This window comes from Anas platyrhynchos, chromosome 3, assembly GCF_047663525.1.
Source record: "Anas platyrhynchos isolate ZD024472 breed Pekin duck chromosome 3, IASCAAS_PekinDuck_T2T, whole genome shotgun sequence".
Classification (NCBI taxonomy): domain Eukaryota; kingdom Metazoa; phylum Chordata; class Aves; order Anseriformes; family Anatidae; genus Anas; species Anas platyrhynchos.
In genome coordinates, this window is record NC_092589.1 from 73,390,356 (window position 1) to 73,410,871 (window position 20,516).

Here is a 20,516-nt window from a genome sequence, read left to right on the forward strand (position 1 = left end):
CCACAGAGTTTTTCTGAAAATTTTCAGGTCGACTATATAGGAAGAAATAATGACACATCTCATGCCTAACACTCGTTAGGTAGATTTTAATTGTGGAAAATATGGCTTAGAGAAATACCTCACAGATGAATAGCTCTGATAAAGCACAACTCTGAAATAAACTGCTTGATAGGCTAGAGGAAAATGTAAAGTCGGTACAAAAAGTCATCTTGTCCCTACAGAAAACAGCAGGACTTGCTGCAAGAACCTGAATCTTTCTTGCTCCCCTAATTAATGTATTATCTGCCTAAAAGGGTATTTTCTTACACAGGACAAGAACAAAGGCTCTCCTGATACATGTTAATAGCAGACTGAAGCACCTTTGTGGAAACACACATCAGGGACAGGGTCTTGGTGCACACAAGTGCATAGAAAAGAGATCTTGAAACAAGGGAAGGGTTCTGTGTCTCCAAACTTAAGAGAACTTCAGATACATGAGGTCCCAAAATTAAATAATCCAGGTCATATTAATATCAAATATAAACCACATCTTGCTACATCTTACCTGTAAGACTATACTGAACAAGAGGAACTGGAATCACACAGGAAACAAACTCATGCTTCCCTTACTATGAAACAAGCAAACTCCCCCCCCCAAATTTTTGTTAACATGTATAAGATACAGAATATCAGGATATTCAGGTTCTGAAAAAAATTACTGCAAAGTCACTGCGTACTTATCATTGGTCAACCATCAATTTTAAACACCCAAAATTTTCCACTGCAAAAACGTATTAACTCCTAAGAAATATATTGCTGAAAAGTGAGCTCTTTACCGTAACACCATGCATCTCAATGGTTGGTATGAAAGGTAGCACTGGTATTTTGGACCATTACTTGAACATGCCACCCCCAAAGGTAATGCAATAAAGCACATTCAACAATTTTCTGCTTATCTGCAGTACATTAACAGAAAATTTGAACTCTTCCATAAGTTAAGGTCTTTAAGCCTTCAAAACACAAAAATGGTCCCCTTTACCCTAGAGGACAGGCAGCTTTGATAAGGCTTCTAGATGTTAGGAAAGAGAAAGGCAGGCCACTGCTGTAAAGAACATTACATCAAAAGTTGCAAACTTGACTTAGAAGAGATGCTACAGACTCCATGCTCTCATGGAGCATGAAAACTAAGCAACTCAAAACTGTGTGTATGTGCACTGTGTGTTTATCTTGCACATGGGTCAGAGGCAGGCTGTGATCAATGCTGTCCATCTGTGTTAGAATATTCATTAAAATCTGAACAGTTAGCTCAAGGCAGAAAAGGGTTAGCCACTAAACAGCCCAACACGCTCTTAAGATCTTTTGATATCATACGCAAACAAGTACGATTCCCGTATGCTTTCCCTGAGATTCAGTAAATACGCACCACTTAAAATTAGACTGAACATCTAACTCCCATTGGAGTAATTATACTTTGCAAGCCAACAATTCAAGACTGCTATCCTTTCTTCTTTTAGGTAAACAATCATTACAATCAGAAAAGCTACGCACTGTAAATAAAAAAAAAAAAAAAAAAAGATACTTCTAATGCGAACACTTCGTGAAGACGGCAGTAGCTGTCTTACAGGTCAAGATGCAAACCGATCTTCTTTCCATGGCAGTGGAATTATTGCTGCTGAAATTTCACATTTTGAGTTTGAAATAATACCACTCAAATCATTTGGATACAAAAGCAGTACTTAGGAGGACTACACTTGAAAATTTTATAGGGAGACCTCTGTGGGTGCTCAGTATTCCACCAAAAGTGCTGGTCAACATCCACAGATCAGCTCAAATTTCACTCCAGTTGAAACACAATCAGAATTTAACTCCCTATCAAAAAAAAATAACCAAATAAAAAACCCACCACACACCAAGGTTCACAATTCTGCTTATCAAGACTCATACACTCAAATCCTTCTGCTAATAACAGGTGTACTCTGCAACAGAATTAATCATCTGAAGACTGTGAATATTGTAGAAAAACTGGATTGCAAACTCCAGCCTGACTCCCCAGCTGCTGGGTTTACTATCCTTCTGGTCTGAACATGAAGTCAAAGATGGCCTTACACTAAAAAAGTATTTAAAAAAAAAAAAGAAAAAAAAAGCACACTGAAGAGTAAGAGCAGATACACATTTAAGAAACTATTCAGATAATACATGTAAAAAAAGTAACACGTTATGAAAACCTCCCTCCTGTCTATACACAATTCCAACTGATACTTTCAAAACTAAGCAACTAATAGGAATTGTTTTTAGCTTTCAGCAAAAATCAGAAAATTAATATTTTACTTAATTATCTGTTCTTACATAAATTAATTTCCTATATGCCATTTAACATTTGCATGTTTATTAATCCATTTATTCTTATTTAATTATACTATCCAGGTATTTTACGTTGTCAAAGGACACCAGAATTAGTTTTCTCTATTGTAATTCATTGATCGAAAGGGGAATATGTTTTTTAACTTATTTTAAACAAGGTGATTTCTTCCAGACCCACAACATAGTACCTGCAAGGCATTCTATCTTTTTAGACACGGCATTCACCTTCAGTGAGCTACTTAAGAGAACGTGTTCCTATTTTGCTCAACTACTACTGAACTTTCCTTTCTATGATGTCATCTCAGGGACAAACAATGTAGGTACAAACACAATGTGGGAATAAGTAATAGATGTGCCTCAAATTAAAAAGACTTAGTATAACAGCTCAATATTTAAAGGCTATTTTTCTTTTAGAAAACATAAAGAAGACAATGTATTACTTACAGACAGCTAAAAAAAGGTATAAATTAAAGTATTAAACCAATTACACAAATCTTCAATCAGTCCTGTTTCTCAGCTACGAAGATTTTCAAAACATACAACTGATTATATGTCCTGAAATTATTTTAAGAGTTAGAGGATTATATCATAACTAACAACACCAAAAAGGACAAAAAAAAAAAACAACAAAGGGAGTGAAAGGTATAACCGAGATTATCTGATACTACTGATAAGAGAAAGGATAAATAATACAGAGGCAACATAATTTGCAAAAATATATTGACAAATAGGCCAACTACACTCTGAGTCATCCTGAAGACGAGCAAATAACAGTTCCTCTATAAACACAATCATGAGCATAGTCCATTACTTATGACAGATCCAGCAATAAAAAGAATACGGTATTCTGTTTATACAGACTGTTGAAGAACTTGGTGTACATATTAAATAGCACGGCTTAAAAGAATAATAGGAATTGATGAAAACCCTATATCCTCATCCTTTATATTCTTCAGACTTTGCATTTTCTGCCTAATATGCAAAGTACTATTGACAATTCCTATTTGTGGCAGGGTATCTTTAGGCAAGCAGACAATTGACAGATGAATTCTCATGATTAAAAAAATACACCTGAAATACAAGCCTAAATATTCTAGTCTGAAAACCACAGCATCTTCATCTTCCTAACCTGAATCTTGTATAAGCATTCTCATTCTAAACAAAACTTCAATCTAAATTCATTATTATTCCAGTCCTACCTGGACTGTCCATTGCCTTTCCTTTACTCCTTCCATGGCAGGCACTTCCATTCTGGTGCCTCAATTTCAGTTAGGAATAAGAACTCTCAAGACCTAGATCTCCCACATTTTGATACCAATAACCTAAGAACTAGAGCAGAAAGACTCCCTTTGGACTAGGCAGCAAAAGCATGCCTGAACTCCGCTCTTTCACAAGTGAATAGACTAGAGATAACTGTTGCCTGTTGCTCTTTTCCTCAGAGGTCTGTAAAATTTCTATTCTGTGGATACCTTCTTGGAAGAGCAGCTATCACATTTTCTTTGGAAAACTCTTTAGAAAACCCTGCAAAAGCTTTTCCACCACTTGATTGTTTCTTTCTTAAATCAGTAGTCTTAACAACTAGTAAAACTGAGGCAGAAATAGAGAAAGATTAGTTTGGAGTAGATTAACCTTCTGCTTCTGTATAATTAGGAGTAGATTAATCTTCTGCTTCTGTATCTTCATAAGAACTCCAAAAGTTATGAATATATATAATGAGAAAAGACAGATCCTGAAGAAAGTCAGGATAATCTGCAGCAATATCAGCTAAACAATACAGCAAGCTGATATTCATATTGTGGCATTAATTTTAAAAATTCAACCAGAGCAAAATAGAATGGGTACTCTCGTCAGGAAAGAAATCTCTCTCCTCTGTAGGTATTCTTTACTTTGAGGAAAAAAAGAAAAGGATATTTTGGGCACAGATGTGGAGCTAGTTCAAGCTATCAGATAGAAACAATTTCCAGCATTCATCCACTGCTTTTATTGTATTCTATTAAAGCATTCCAGAATTCTAAAAAGCACTGGAAAGAGAACACTGGAAAGAGAAACTTGTCTTACAGAAACAGTTAATGAATACTTAAGAACTACATCAAACAGGCATTTACTACAAACAGCAGTGGTGATAGAAAACAGGGCATGATGCACCTTCCTTACAGCACCTTCTAATCCTTTTGTAGCTATTTATAGAAATCATTAATTAATGTAAGTGTAGAGCAGGCCACTTGGGAACAAACTGTTTGCCACCAAGCTTTTCCTTGCTGAAGGCACCCATGTTTCTAAGCAGTCCTGGGATGATATCTGAGCTTTCAGAATATTGAGAAATTGGAGGAGGAGAAAAAAAAAATCATTTTTTCTCACCAGGGAAACGGTTGCTCTTCATCAGCAAATCTGCCATCACCGGTGACACTTCTGTTGAAATATATGAATGCAGAAAACATTTTAGAAGTTTCATTTCTATAGTAATCACAATAGATGGCAAGGCACAATGGCTGGATGAAGATGAAAACAAAACTCAGCTTCCTTATGATTGTCAGAAAACGCTCTTTGCTTTCCTGAGGCAACATGTCAATAAATTCAATCTGCTTCAATTAATAGATCTTTTCTATTATAACTAGATGGTTATTTGAAAAACAGTATTGCAAAACAAATGACAAATAACCCTTCTCCCAAAAGGTCTTCTTTTTTTTTTTTTTTTTAAAAAAAAAAAAAAGCATCTTTATACCGTAGTAGTGATTTCATTAGTGCTGTTCATTCTTTTCATCAGTTCTTTGGACAACAAAAGAATTTGAGGTGGAAAGTGAGCTAGAATAAAATACTTTCCTCTTGTTCCCTTTGAAATAAATGTAATGGCATTAATAGCAGTAATCTGCCATACTATTTTGGCATGCCCTACAGTTCCACTATTAACAGAAAAACAAGTTCATTAGAAAAAATATTCTGGCACACACACAGGAAATGCAGGGAAAGGACAGTGAGGAGTCTCAGGCACCTTTTCCTGTATTTCCTTTACAATCCTCTTGCTTAATTATTGCAAGGGCTTTTAGATCACTGGGAAATAGAATTGAGGCAGACACAACTGCTTAACATGGAAGATGACAAGATTCCAGATAATAAGAGTTTTCACATTCCTTTAAGTCCTCACCATATTATTCCTGAACTCAACATACTTTAAATAGAAAGTATCTTTTAACTTTGTACAAGATGCCTTAAGTATGTACAACACAGGAGTAGCTGCAATCTAATCAGATCAATCTCCTAGCAAATATAAACATGTTCTGTTGAGAAAGAACGCCAAAACTCTACTATTGCAACGATCCCTCTATGGTAGTGAAACCGTGTATATGGAACTCCTATCAAGAAGAAACTCATGGAAATACACTGGAGGACAGATTTGTGATACCTTTCAACTGCCTTGTCAGATGAAGAATGACATCTCTGAACTTAGAATAGGATATAAATCAAAGCCTGCCTGCCTCATGTAGTATCACGTGAATACTGAACTAATGTGTTTATTGGCATAAGTCTTAGTAATGACTTAGAATGTATGAGAACAGCTGAGATTACTTAGAGCCATTCCATCATATGATGACATGAACTGCTTGGGTTGATTGAGATGGGAAAATAGCCCAAGGGACCCTTGGCCTTTACTAAAGCAAAAACACCTGGTATTATTCTTGTGTACTTTGCAACATCACAGTCATGTCTTACTCAAAAACGTACGAGCACCTAAATGTTGCTGGTGATCCTTGGGACAAGAGTATAAGCCGCACAGGCAGATCTCTTAGGAAGCATTGGCAAAAATCATTTTTGTCTCACATACACAGAAAGCATGCAGAACCCACAGAAGGTGATAAAGATGCACCATTCAAAAATACGCATCTTGAATTAAACATCAAAAGAGGGAAGAATGTTACGTTACTCTTCTGTTTTAGAGAAAACAGGTTTAGAAAATCTTAAACACACACACAAACAAACAAAAAAAAAAAACACACTTGGGGAGCTCTCAAACTTATCATAGAATCATTCAGGTTGGAAAAGACCTCTAAGATCATCTAGTCCAACCTTTAACCTAACACTCAAGTCCACCACTAAACCATGCTACTAAGTTCTACATCTACACATTTCTTGAAGACCTCCAGGGATGGTGACTCAAGAAAGTCACCAATAAAGGATAAGCACGTATTTTTTGAATGGATAGCATATAGATGTATGACGAGCTCTAAATTAACCATTTAAGCATACCTGCAAGATTTAAAATTATGACTCAGAAAGAAGGTCATTCTCTCCAATTAGTAAAAGTAGCAAATGACCTTTTCTTTTTAGAGACACTTGGACACCATTAACTAACTACACATTTCAACTGCAACACCAAATTACTTCACACCACAACTTACTACATAAAAGTCAAATTACAGCAAATTATGTAGTATGATAATCCATACAGTTTTTAGCTAGAAAGTCGTTAGGGTCACTCATTGTCTCCTTTTCCCTCCCCTTGGATACATAAAACTTGTTCTTTGCTCCCACAACTCCAGTCTTTCGGAATCTTTTTTGTTTGTTTGTTTTAAAGCTGCTTTCAGTTTAATATAAAAGAAGAGCATTACAATAGCTCTGCTACGTATCAGTTCCTGTAACAGCTTCAATGGACAACATTCTTTAAACTAGTCAGTACCATCACCAAGTTAATTAATGAAAGGGTGTGTTTTGTTGTTTTTTTTTTTTTTTTAAAAAAAAAATAAAAAATACTCCCTAGTGGCAAAGCATTTGAAAACCCAAGGAAATAATTTCTTCCTAAGCTTAACAACAAACTAGAAAGAAGATATTTACTGACAAACATTTAATGGTGACCAATTGTTTATAGAATATGTTTTGAAAATTGTTATTCATTCTTTGTTGTAGAGATTGTAAGATTTTTCAATATTATTCAAACCAAACAGCTGTTTGTCCAACTACTAATGCAGCAACTGATACATGAGACTGACTAGTCTCACAGAATATTCCTCCCTCTACAAGAGATTTTTTTTCCTCTCTTTAATTCTGATCTGAAAAGACTTAATTGTGAATTACAGAATGGATAGCATCTATGTTCACTAAAATCAGGCTGTGTGCATGTAAACCTCACTAATTTGTTACAGCTCTTTGATCACTGACAAAACTGAACTAAAAAAATTCAAAGCCCACATAAAAATCTGCCTGCATTTCCAATGAGTTTATGCCAATTTTTGTGTATGAACATATTTCCCCAATACCAGAACTGAAAATATGGCTCTACTTATCTATGGACCTAAGGTAAGAATGTGTAGAATGGTAAAACAACAGGCTTCAACTTCAAAAAAAAACAAACAAAAAAACAAAAACACATTGAATTTAAACTTGAGTATTCTATATGGATCTATTAAAAGACTAAGTTTCGAAAATATGAATGATGAAAAAATTAAAGTTATAGCATAGCAAGCAACTCCCTATCTATAATTTTTGGACAAATTAGTCTTTTGAGTGTGGAAACTTCCTGAGAACACAGCTATTAAATTCTTCTAATCTGAACGCAGCTTTGGTTTAATGCACAAATAGTGTTACCTTAAAATCCCAACAATTCTAAATATTTTGATACTCACACAACTGAATGACTAAAAAGAGCATTGTGTGGAAGTTGCACATTGACATACTTGAGCAATACTGACCTTTCACCTTTTAGTTGAAATAAAAAGTTTCCTGCTGTGCCTTTTAGGACATCTTCCCTCTCCAATTTGCTGCCACTATGCTCATTACAAATTAATTGTCCACTTTCATCATTAAATGGTGTGTATTCCCTTTGCTCTGTCAAGCAGGTATCATTACTTCTGCAAAGATTACTCATCCTAGCTGGTTCTTCAGAATCTAGCTTCTCTTCATCTGAAATAGCCAAAGAGAATATATTTTGCAGGACTGTTCTTACACAATAAATACACAGGAGGGAGCTCAAAATGAACTACTTGTTTGTCATGTTATATTATCAAAATTTCCTTGTATCAATATAAAAAGTGAGAAAGCTTAAGACTATTTTGAGCAAAGTATTCAAAGTTTTTTTTATGAACATCATTTATTTAAGTTTTCTTGATTTGTTTTTAATGTTTTAATCTCTCAACTTTTTAATTGCCTTTTTACAGACAAGTGGATTGTACCTTGTGATAGAAGTGATTACTTTTTAGAATTTGAATATTAAGAAGGCAAGAAAAAGGCAGCTGTTAATTTTGTACCTTGGTATGTACCTGTTATGAAAACAACCTGCAATAAAAACCTAGGTAAACACTTACAGGACACCAGAATAAGAAGAGGCAACATGAGGCAATAACTATGTTAGGTTCTCAACTTCTCCAATTAGTCACTTCAACATATTAGGGCTAATGGATACTCTACAAGATGTACACAGTAACAAAGTAAGCTTTTTTGTGTGTTAGCCTTATTTTGCAATAAAGTAAAAAAATGAGATATTCAGTTTATCATATAAAATGACAAGAATTGTCATTATTACAAATGAGTCATCATTAAAGACAGAGTTCCACCACATACAATGAGCCAGTGTGCAGGAAACCAAGATCTCAAGTAATTTAATTTCCCATCTGCAAGAAAATTACTTTTACATCCCACATTTAGTGACCTTTATTAAGTCTCCACTAATGAAACTTAACAACAAATATGAAGTAGCTGGAGGCCTGTCGAGACATATCACTCCTATTTACTCTTCCTTTTATGCTCAAAAATCCATCAGAGAATCTCCTTAGATGATGCCATCTCCTTATCTCGTTAAATGTTTCAGCACTTGCTGTTAATTTTACTCACTGAAGAAAGCTTTCAGAAAAAAAAAAAAAAAAAAAAAACCTTAAAAACCTATAGGAAACAAAGGCACTTGAGAAGCTTTCAATTTATTTTCACAAGTGAAAGCCAGTATCATTTTTTTGGAAATCACATTATCACAATTGGTTTTAAGCCATTTAGTATTTTTAAAACTTACTCTGAAAGGACTTGAAAGTTCTTTAATACAATAATTAATGTAACTAATGATAACTTCATGATGGGTTTTAATATATAGGAAATGAGATACTTACTCTGATCAGGAGGAACCATTTTAGCAGGAAAGACATTTCCCTGAGAAGTTCTTCTAAATAAGCGTGCCCGAGCACTGCTGATTTTTCTAACCTCTGCAGCATCCACAGCAGGCTTTGGAAGGGATATGGAAGGATCTTCATCTTTTGCACAAGCGACTAGTACTGGCTTCTGTCACAAGGATAAAGAAGAAATTTTAATAAAAGCACATTTTTCATTTAAACAATTAAAAAAAAAAAACAAACACAAATGATTTATATAAAGAGGTAAGCGCAGGTTAGAAGAGGTAAGAGTTATTTGGGTTTGCTCATTAAGAGAACATATTCAAAATCTAATGACAACATTCCACTGAATCAACCAGAGCACTTATACCAATATCACCACAGAAAGCCATTTAAAAGCAAACTTTCAAGGCTACAAAAAACAAAAATTAACTAACTAACCTAACTTGCTCAGCAAAGCAATTGAAACTTGGAATTGTTTCCCTCAGAAATACTTATTTAACATCATCTGCAGTGCACTTATTTATTACAAGAATGTTCTGCCAAATACTTTTGCTAGTAATTCTAGAGGCACAACTGTTCTTTACGATTTGTTTTTGAGTGCTGAAGTAGTATTTTCAAAACACTTCAAACTTGTTCATATCATATATACCACTTCCTATCACACTGTGACAAATCATGCAGATCCAGAAACTTGCAAGTTCTCATTTTATTTGTCAGTATCTCACATCTTAGAGGATGTGACCAACACTCTGAACGTCAAAACAATTTTTTGTGCCTTACATAAACATGTCACCCTCTAATATCTGGGTTCTCCACCAATTTTCTTATAATAAACAAACTATATGAAAACCTTCAGTTTGATCCTCTGGAGCCCTCCCTGGCATTAGCTGAAGATAAGTAAGAGCTGAGACCTACTGCCCACAACTAATTCAAGCTCTACATTTACAGTGTACTAACGTGTCTCGGTTGGTAAAGTGATAAATGCAGGTTTTTTGCATTGGTCTTAACAGTAATGAAGCTGCATTGAGCATCCTCCCCCAGCTCACACACACACTAAACAAAAAAAAATAACACCAACATTTAAATCCAAATATAGATATATTTAATACATACATATATGGCATGACATCTCTTGAAAATAGTTTTTCTTGCCTAACTTCACAAAGAATGCCACATTTAGATTGCTGTACTGAAGGAATAGTACTACAGCAAGCACACTTGACTGTTTTAGCACACTCTGTTCTCTCTGATATTAAACAATGACTGTGACAATTTTATATTGAAAGATTAAATATAAAAATGTACAGAGCAAATACATTTATAAAATGAAAATAATTCAAAATTTTCACAGAGGGAGAAGTACCTCTACCCAATTTTTAAATAAACGACAATCAATTACACTTTATATATGTGCAATTCAGATACAAAACACCATTAATTAAATTACTTTCATATTATTGATCACAGGATGACTGAGGTGGGCAGGGACCTCTGGAGGCCATCTGCTCCAACCCCCTGCTCAATCAGGGACACCCAGAGCTGCTGGCTTTTGAGGATCCCCAAGAGGGGAAGCTCTCTGGGCAACCTGTGCCTTTGCTCCATCACCACACAGCACAGCAGTACTGCCTGGGGCTCAGAGGGAGCTTCCTGTGTTCCACTTTGTGCCCACTGCCTCTGGTCCTGGCACTGGGCACCACTAAAAAGAGACTGGCTCCATCTTCATTGCACCCTCCCTTCAGCTATTTATCTACATTGACGAGATCCCCATGAGCCTCCTCTTCTCTACACTGAACCGTCCCAGCTCTCTCAGCCTCTCCTCACAGGAGAGGTGCTCCAAACCCTTCACCATCTCTGTGGCCCTTAATGGGCCACCAACTCTTCAGTTGCTGGGAGAGTTTTATTATTGTTTTTATTATTGTGCTAGGGAGCCCAGAACTGGCCCCTGCGTTCCAAATGCAACCTCACTAATGCTCAGTAGAGGGGAAGGATCACCTCCCTCATCCTGCTAGCAACACTCCCCCTAAAGCAGCCCAGAATGCCATTAACCTTTTTTGCAGCAAGGGCACATTGTTGGCTCATGTTGATGCTTGTGACCTTTTGGTATTTTAGTCATCTTAAACGAGAAAGCTGACTCAAGTTTCCGTCTTCTAACTCTTGTTAATGTCACTTATAATTATAATGCAATACGGCAATATTTAAACAGTATAAAATATTTTAAGCTTTATTTTTGGAGGAAAAAAAAGGCATAAGTGACTTCATAAGTCCTGGACTAACATTATGAAAGACTTATTTTTCTCCGCAACCTATTTCAACAAGACCCTTTCCTACCACTGTGTTGCATTGTATAAATTCATGTATTTTCCATGTCAACATTGCATAGAGTCATGTCCAAAGTACTCACAAAATCCAGTGGGCTAAGGCGAACGCCAGAAACTGGTCTTGATTCAGCCAAATCAAAACTGGAAGCATGAACGCTAGGATAAAGAAGCATAAAATGAATAAAGCAGTGATTATATTTGTGTATTGTTTTATTTATTTTAAATAATATGCTTCCATCGTTTGCCAATGACTATATAGTAAAGGATGAAGAAAGAAAAGGGAAGAGAGCACTTTTACACCACCACTCTTCTTTGATGAATGCTGTTTAACTTCAATATCTGGCTATTCAGCAGCATCAGGGGAGAAGAATTACCAGACTGCCTGTACATGTGCTGTGATACAGTATATTTCATATACATCTACAACAATTCTCTAATATAAGCCTAACTTCATGCACAAACCCAACTGTGGTTAGCACCAAAGCTGTCTGACACATACTGCAAAACACTGCAGGGCAGAAAAATCTGGTTTGTAAAGGCACGAGCGTGCTCTTTGCTATAGCACAGATAGAACAAGCATGGATGTTAGCCTGAGTGATCTTATTACCTGGTCACCAATAAGCACAGCCAAGTCACTCTCAGGTTCCTGCCTTCTGTCAGAGCACAACTCTACACAGTACACAGTGTGGAATATAAGACGTGTAGAGTGCTTGAAAACAGCATGGCCACTGACTTAACTCGTATCACCATTCAAACATGGTTTAGCACCCTTTCTGGCAGACCTCACACTTAACATTAACAAAGACAGCTGATTTCTCCTCTCCACAGTCATTACAGCTCTCTAGGTAAGACAATTCTAAAAAATGACTGAGGAGATGGATGTAAAAAATAAAAAATAAAAGGGAGAGGAGAATATCAAAAATCATAACCAAAGCTATTGAACTCTGAATTATGCTAGGTAACAAAGCCACATACAGATATGTAAGAAATAATTTAAGTAGTGAAAAAGTGCTCAGTTTTAAACAGAATTTAATCTCAAGAGCTACAATTTTATATTTAAAAAGATCTGAAAAAGATCTTAAAGAAGATTTGGCATACAAACAGTTTATGTAGCAATAAGCATGCTTTCACAGTTTCTAAAGAAAAGCTAAAAACTACTTCAATTTTTAAAATATTGTCTTAAGAAAAGGTTACAAACCATTTTCTTATACTGTTCTTTGCATATGAAACTTGTGTAACAACTGCCTCTTCTAGCTCTAATCCACAGGAACATCTGGGACACGTAGATTTACAACAGTAGACATTATTAGAATAAGGTAAAGGATGTGATTAGGGATACAGACTAACACAGGAAAAAATCACCAGAAACATAATTTGAGAATCAGATCTTTTGCTGCTAAGGAATATTTGAAAAATCTTAAAGTCACTGTACCTAAAAACCGAAGGAGGTCTATTTTGAGGAGCTAGTGAGGATCTGGATCCAAAAAGTTTCCTTTGATTCTCTGTAGGTGTAAATGGCCTCTGAGTTCTTAGTGTTCGTAGAACATTTCTGGCTTCATTTATAATCTCAGAACTGCTCTTCTGCTTAGTCACTGAAAGCCTGTAGAATGGCTCTGGCTTTTCTCTATTTTTATTCTTTGAAGCTTGCATTCCTCTGCAAAGCAGTGTACAGGAAGAACACTGTAAAACCTATAAAGAAGACACAGAATGTAATGCTAGTTTTAAGTTACAAATTATTAATGCATTAATATCCTTTTTTAGTATATCAAGGTAAAAACTATTACCAAAAAAAAATAATCTGAGAGAGTGATGAAGTGGTAGAAAATAAGGACTTACCGATACTGTTTCCCTCGCTATTTCTTAGTTCTGTGGGAAAATTCCGAAGAAGACCAGAAAGCATCTGAGGTGGAGGACCTTTATTTTTTTAGTGGGAGCTAAAAACCAGAATGCTCAGTACCACTGTGCTTTCTTGGTCAAACATGGTGCTCTCCAATACTACAGAAAATTTGTTTCTTAACACCTGAATACTTGTAATAATCAAAACAGAAATTCAATAATATGCTGCAAAGAGATACTTTATTTCCTAAGCTCATTGGAAATAACCAATATAAGTTATTAGGAAGCTGCCCTTGATGAAGTCAATAAGTGAAAGAGGTATTGTTATCAGTAAGATAAGCTAAGGCAATTCATTTTTATTTTTTTTTTCTGAAAGAAATTCCTCCCCAACCCACCCCCAAGCACATGCAAACACAGGTAACACTAACATAAGATAAATCAACCCAAACTTCCAGTCAATGTTCTGTCCTGCTGCATCTTCTAGCAAACACAGTGAGCAGTGGAAGACTTGCTTCATTAATCTCTCAAGCCCCCTCAAAATCAATCACTATCCTGGTACAGGTCTCTGTAGATAACGTCCTTGTCATTTTGCAGCAAACTCATCACGAGTCTTAAACCAACCAATATTCCATTTGTTTTTCAAACTTACCTAAACATAAAAATGTTTCTGCACTGCTTTTGACTCAGACTGGCATCGGGGAACTTCTATCCTCTCACACAGTTTATGACAATGAACTGACAGTAGATCAGGTGCTGCCATCTTGGTTATTTCTAAACTATGGAACAAAATTCCTATTTCTCTATTTTTTTAGTCCACTTCTTTGTATTCTGCAGTTTCAAGTTTCCAGATACCCCTTCTGTTCTTTCTTTCAGAGCCTGTACGTGCTGGCACAATCTCTTTATTTAACACATGATCCACTCCTTTCAGCTGAACTACAACAGGTAAAAGTGGATGTTAAGGAGAGTGCACCAATGTAGAAATGCAAAACACAGGAACAAAGCAGCAGCCTGAACCTCTCAGTGTTTTTAATCTTTTCTGTTACTATTGATACATTATTTTTCCTCGCTGTAACTGAAACTGAATTTGGCTACAATTCCCACTCTTCCCTCTCTGATGATTCAAGAGAGTTCAGTAAGCAGTTCCACTGCAGCAGGCTATTTGACACAATTATACAGCCATTTCTCACTGAACACAGAGGGTAAGTTACCATTCAGTATTCTCCCCACTACCCAGAGTCAAGATTTTGACTTGTAAGTTGAAGGTCTTCCATGTAGGCCATATATCCAACATGGTTCTCACCATCAATACACGGAAATGATACTAAATCATAAGCCACAGGATTCTACAGATCAGAGATGCAAAGCGATTCACATTTTTTCTTTTATAGTCCATGTATTTCCAGACACATTGACTAATTTTAATATAAATGTTAATACCTTAGATTTAATATCTAAAGGACATCATTTTCTTTACTTCTTGAAATCTCTGTGCTCTGACTTTGGAATGTGTATTTTATGGGATTTATGCATATGCTCTCCTTAATTAAACTAAGGAGCTACCTGAGAGGTACGAAGTGTTTCAGTGGATTGGCACCATCTTTGATACAATTGGCTTAAGTTCTTTGTTAATTCTATTGTCAGCTGCAGATTGTCTGTCCTAGAAGTACTTCCATTTACCAGTTGCAGTTAAGACCAAACTTCCATTATGATAACTTTTCATTTGTCTTCACCTCTCAGGTCTTTCTTTTTCTCTAGTAAGAGGCGCTTTTCCACCATCAGCTTAATTAGCAAGTCCTACCATTTGGCTGCTGCCTTAATCACCCGTCCAATCCATTAAGAATAAAGTTTTAATAATTAATGCTGTAAAGGGAACCTGTGGCCTATTCTGAATGCTTGACTGAGCTCAGGTGTGCATTGCTACTGCAGCACATCGCCTTCCCCTGCTGCTGCTGCTGCTGCTGCTAGCATGGTCTCTGCTGTCAGCCACCAAGTGGGGAGCAGGGGCTGCCAGGCAGCAGCAAGGACAGCTTAAGACTCATCACTGACCCTACCAGAGCAGAAACACTTCCTAATTGTGGCATACTGTACCATTATGCGTGTTCCAAACTGCAGTAGTGATAGGACACAAATATACTACTAAATGATACCCCATTAGCCAGAAAATGTAATAGAGCACAGAGAAACGGGCAAGCAGTGTCATTAAAATATCAGAAGTACACACGTGATAGGGTAAGAACGCTTTCTCTTGCAAACAATTGGGAACCATGGTAATTCTTTACCTGAATGAGCCTGGTGGCTGTGCCATCACAACGTGCCACCACGGACAATACGACCACTGTCTCTTTCTCAAAAGGCAGAGAAAGATTTGTACCCTCTATTTTATAACGCCTAAGGCTGAAATATTTAAGCATCAAGCGATTGCTCTGCTGCATCATCACTCAAAAAAGAAGTTTCACCTGCCCTCCGGTGTCCCGCACCCCAGAAGCTCTGAGTAAGTCCCACCAGCTATGTTATGCCCGTTCTCTTCCAACAAAATGACTACCCAGATCCACGTTTAAGGAAAAACCCTCCCGGTCACCTGAAGCTTTCTTGACTTTGATGAGCATAAGGTACTCAAATCATTCCATGGCAACAATCTGAAACAAGGTGCAACACATGAAAGCAAGTAGTAGAAAGAAGTATAGAATGAAGAAATGAGAACAGCTGCACCAGCTGCTTTTACCCCTGTTTTTCATTTCATTTCTTTCTTTCTTTTTTTTTTTTTTAAAGACTGTGTTTCTGATTGTTTTTGTAATTGTAAGATTACCTATATAAACCCTTTTTCACAAGCTCTGCTTATACTCTTTTCTAACTAAAGGGCAGATGCCAAGCTCCTCCCTGTCTCTCTACTGGAAGGCAGAAGAGTATTACACTCCAAAAAAATACACTTGGTCTCTTACCTTTTCTTCCCACTTCATCTTGCCTTTACTGTAGATACCAGCAGAGGCTCAGGGAACCCCAGCTGCCTCCAGAAGCAGGATAACTGCACCCTGGCAGCACCCACCCCGGCTTAACGAGCAAAGCATGGCTGATCCCACCCGCTGTAGCACCACACTAAGCATTATCCCACCTCAGATCTCCACAGCAGCACCGTTTAACCGCTACCACACTTTACTCACCGAAAGCTACCTCAGCACTCCCTCAGCTCAGCGTCGCGCCTCGCAGCAGCCCCGGCTTCAGCCTTATGGAAGCAGAAAGCACTTCAGCAAAGGAATAACCTTCCGTGGGTGTTAATCAAATCTGGAAGAAGGGACCCAAAATTGCTCAAAAGCGAGAAGAGTCGTGTGATAACCCGTGTGCGTCCATCCCCCCTCCCCAGCTCACCACAGCGCCGGACGCCGCCGGTCCCCATGGCAACCGCGCGCGGAGCCGCGGCACCTGCGGGCCATGGCGGAGAGGGACGGGCGCAGGCGCCTGCGCATGCGCAGGGCAGAACGGGAGGGCTGAGGGGAGCTGAGGGGGGGGGAAATGGCGGCTGCACCATGGGGTGTTGGAGGCAGTGGGTGCTGCTTGCCTGAGTCCCCGGGGAGGGTCCTGCTGTGTTATCAGTCCGAGGGTGGTGGGCTTCAGGCGGTAGGAGCTTCACTCAGCCTGTCCTGGGTGGTGCTCAGGGCTTAGTGCAAGCATAGGGTTGCCAAGAGTTACTCAGTGGGAGCATTGGGTGCATGCTGTTGCCCTGCCTGCTCTCCATGCTGAGGCTTACTGATTCAAATCACTGATGTTAAAAGTCCTACAGTGAAGGACGATGGTTACACGCGTTGGTCACACCAGGGGGTGTGCACTGTATAAAGCACTGTATAGCTGCAGCCACAAAACCACCAGTCACGCACACGCGGCTGGAGGTACCCATCTTCCCAAAGCACTATCCCATCTCCACATCTTTTTCTTGGGGAGGCCACGAAATAACCAGTTTCATACCATCCTCTCATAGCAGATCTTTGCCATAAGTGTCCCCGTGTGCATACAGCAAAGCTCTCCTGGCCTCCCTCCTGTGGGACCCCAGTTGGGTGGCATGAGGGGGTCGCTCAAAGTGTGTCCCTAAAACTGCTTCCAGGCCAGACCCCATTTACCAGCTGCACTGGGCACTCGATCAGCTCCCTCATGTGCCCTCTGCTAGTGGGATGGGTAATGTGATCACAGCCCCTATCAGAAAATCTCCAGACATGTAACAACAACAAAGACAGGCCTGTTGCGGCAAGTGGGTTGTTCATGACTGACAAGAACAGTCTTTGTTCTCTATCTCTCTCTGAATGCATTTGAAATTTATCTAAAAACTGCTATACAAGGGTGGTTATTATCTGTGAACAATAGAAAAAAAAAAAAAGTATAGTTCCATCTGATCAAGGTTCTTCCTTGGTTTCTGTCGAACAAACTTCAGATATATCTGAAAGTATCTCTCTCCAAATAAATGTGTTATATAAAGTTTAAGTCCTATAGATGTCATATATACATACACATACATGTGGTATGTATAAATACATATATGTGGTATGTGTATACATATATATTTTACTGACTTAAATTTCCTTTTGCTAATTGCTTACTGACATGATAACTTCTACTTTCTCACGTTTGTTAGAAAAAAAACCACTGTAGACGTTAATTTAATTCATCTTTCTGAATATTGTTATAAGCTTGTTATGCCACTTTATTCTAGAAAAAAAAAATCTTCCCGTTTCTGTTATAATTCTGACAGTAATATGATATTAGTAAAGGGATAGCCATGTGTAACCCTACCAGGTTTACATTACATATGCCATCATCTCTCCCAGTTTCTGCCTTATCTCTAATTATTAAACATCTAGCCCTTTCTTCTACAGCCAAGTTCGATACCTCAGAAGTAATGAAAACCTTGTTAGTATTCTCCTTGCTTTTCATTTTATATTCTTCCTTAACCGCCCAAAGAATGAGTATGTGCGTTTGTGCATTTTTGCGTGCGTGCTATTTCCAGATCATACACAGTTAGCTCATTCTCTGTTATTTTATTCTGAACATTTCTTTTGTTGAGATAATACAAATGAAGTTTCACAGAAAAATCTGTAGATCTGTTTCCTGGTAAAGCCAGTTTGGATCTCTTTTTACCATTATCATCTCATCATTCTTTAAACAATTTTTAAATCCACCCAGTTAAACCCACTAAGCCTTCCTTCTTGGCTTCTTCTTTAATCCTTTTCATATGCACATTATTTCTCCTCTCTCTATTTTCTAGGTCAACAATTGAAGAGTTAATTTTGTATTCATTTTTTGAGCTTTGGCAATTATAGCAAATATTTCTTTTGTGGTATTTTTCTGCCATGTTTCAACTGTTGCAACTTTCCCACTTAAATCCCTTTTCTCGTGCTTTTTATTGAACAAACTCTCTCAGCACCTCTTTTTAATGCGAATACTTAATTAAATCTCCTCGTTTGCAATAACACGGCTTTAGGATGGAAGTATAATCAAAACATATACACTGACTAGGTCTAGGCAAGTCGGTATTTGCCAAGGAGATTGCTGAGGTAAAAACAATGTGTTTTGAGTAGTTCTGTCTGACTAATTGGAAAACACAAAAGTATTCAATTATGTCACATTCATTGAAAATACTTTATTTTTTAGGTCTGAAAATCACGAAAGGGATTTTGTGTTGGTATCCAGTCTCATTTTCAGTTTGGCTAACTTAAATATATCTAGAAATAAAACTTACCTGAATATCGAAGCATACATGGCCTGTATTTCAACGCAATTCAGAATTATTTGTTAGACACTTTGCATACCAAATGTTCGTTGATCATACTTGCCACTTCTTGTTGCCAACCTGTAGGAGCAGCCTCCAGTGCAATTTCAGCAACACAAGTAGCAATGCAACCCCTCTGCCCCTATTTCTTTCCTCCTTTTTTTTTTTTTTCATTTTTTTTTCTTCCCAAAACAAAAGAGACCCACCTCTGCTCTGAACAAATCATCTTCCTATTGTGTTCAGCTTTGCATAGGCCATCTGGCATGTGGTGTTAAATAAGATATGTTTCCTACCACTTGTAGCTCATTACAAAGACGGGTTAGAAACAACCCATATGCTAGGTAGCTTAATAAGTTTAAATCAAAAAGTTTTATGAAGGTCTGTGCAGTAGGGGAAATTTGTCAGGGGTGAAGACCACTGGTTGGTTGTACAATGAGATGAATGACTTGGTGAGTGAGGGGAGAGCAGTGTATCTCATGTATGGCTTTCAACTGCCTCCCATTACACCCTCCCCAACAAACTGAGGAAGTACAGGCTAGTTAAGGGGATAGTGAGCTGAAGTGAAAAGTAGCTGAACTGCTGAGCTAAAAGGTTGTGACCAGCATTGTGAAATTCAGCTGGTGGCCAGCCTGCAGCAGGGTGCACCCTCAGCAGTTTGCCAACGATACAAAACCAAGAGGAATAGCTGATACACCGAATGGTCGTGCTGTGTGGCCCAGACAGGCTGGAGTAATGGGCTGAAATATGTCTCAAGAAGTTCAACAAAGGGAAATGTAAAGTCCCATGCATGGGGAGGACCAGCTCCGTGCATCTGTACTTCCAGGTGGCCAACTGGCTGGAAAGCAGCTTGGCAGAGAAAGAGCTAGGGGTCCGGGTGGACACAATTTAAGCATAAGAACAAATTTTTATGATGAAGGTGGTCAAACACTGGAACAAGTTACTCAGACAGGTTGTGGGTTTCTCTGTCTTGGAGATACTCAAAGCCTGACTGGAAAATCCTCTGAACGACCTGCTCTAGTTTACTTCTTGGAGAAGGGGTGTTGGACTAGATGATCTCCAGAAGTCCCTTCCAACTTTAAATATTATATTATTATGACGGATGTATTTATTATTATTATTATTATTATTATTATTATTATTATTATTATTATTCCTTAAAATCCTATTCAGATTTGGCTGAAA

The 20,516-nt window shown here is 37.7% G+C and overlaps 1 protein-coding gene across 8 annotated transcripts in view; it reads right to left on the reverse strand.

Moving 5' to 3' along the window:
• Window positions 1-17,097, reverse strand: part of ARMC2 (armadillo repeat containing 2) — a 64,454-nt gene extending 47,357 nt beyond the window's left edge. For 2 of the 8 annotated variants that reach the window (XR_011808426.1, XR_011808427.1), the window contains exons 1-6: window positions 16,522-16,674; window positions 13,179-13,435; window positions 11,830-11,902; window positions 9,426-9,594; window positions 8,022-8,232; window positions 4,699-4,749 (exon numbers count right to left, since the gene is read on the reverse strand). Coding sequence is in view for 6 of the 8 variants with exons in the window: in XM_013096578.5 (XP_012952032.4) it covers window positions 4,699-4,749; window positions 8,022-8,232; window positions 9,426-9,594; window positions 11,830-11,902; window positions 13,179-13,435; window positions 16,522-16,539 (779 nt within the window). In the remaining 2 variants the exon portion in view is untranslated. Of the gene's footprint in view, window positions 1-4,698; window positions 4,750-8,021; window positions 8,233-9,425; window positions 9,595-11,829; window positions 11,903-13,178; window positions 13,436-14,231; window positions 14,516-16,521; window positions 16,675-16,740; window positions 16,862-16,945 lie in introns of those variants that run through there. The other 6 variants (XM_072036130.1, XM_072036129.1, XM_013096578.5 and 3 more) reach the window with 6 other exon arrangements.
• Between the last annotated feature and the right edge of the window lie 3,419 nt (window positions 17,098-20,516).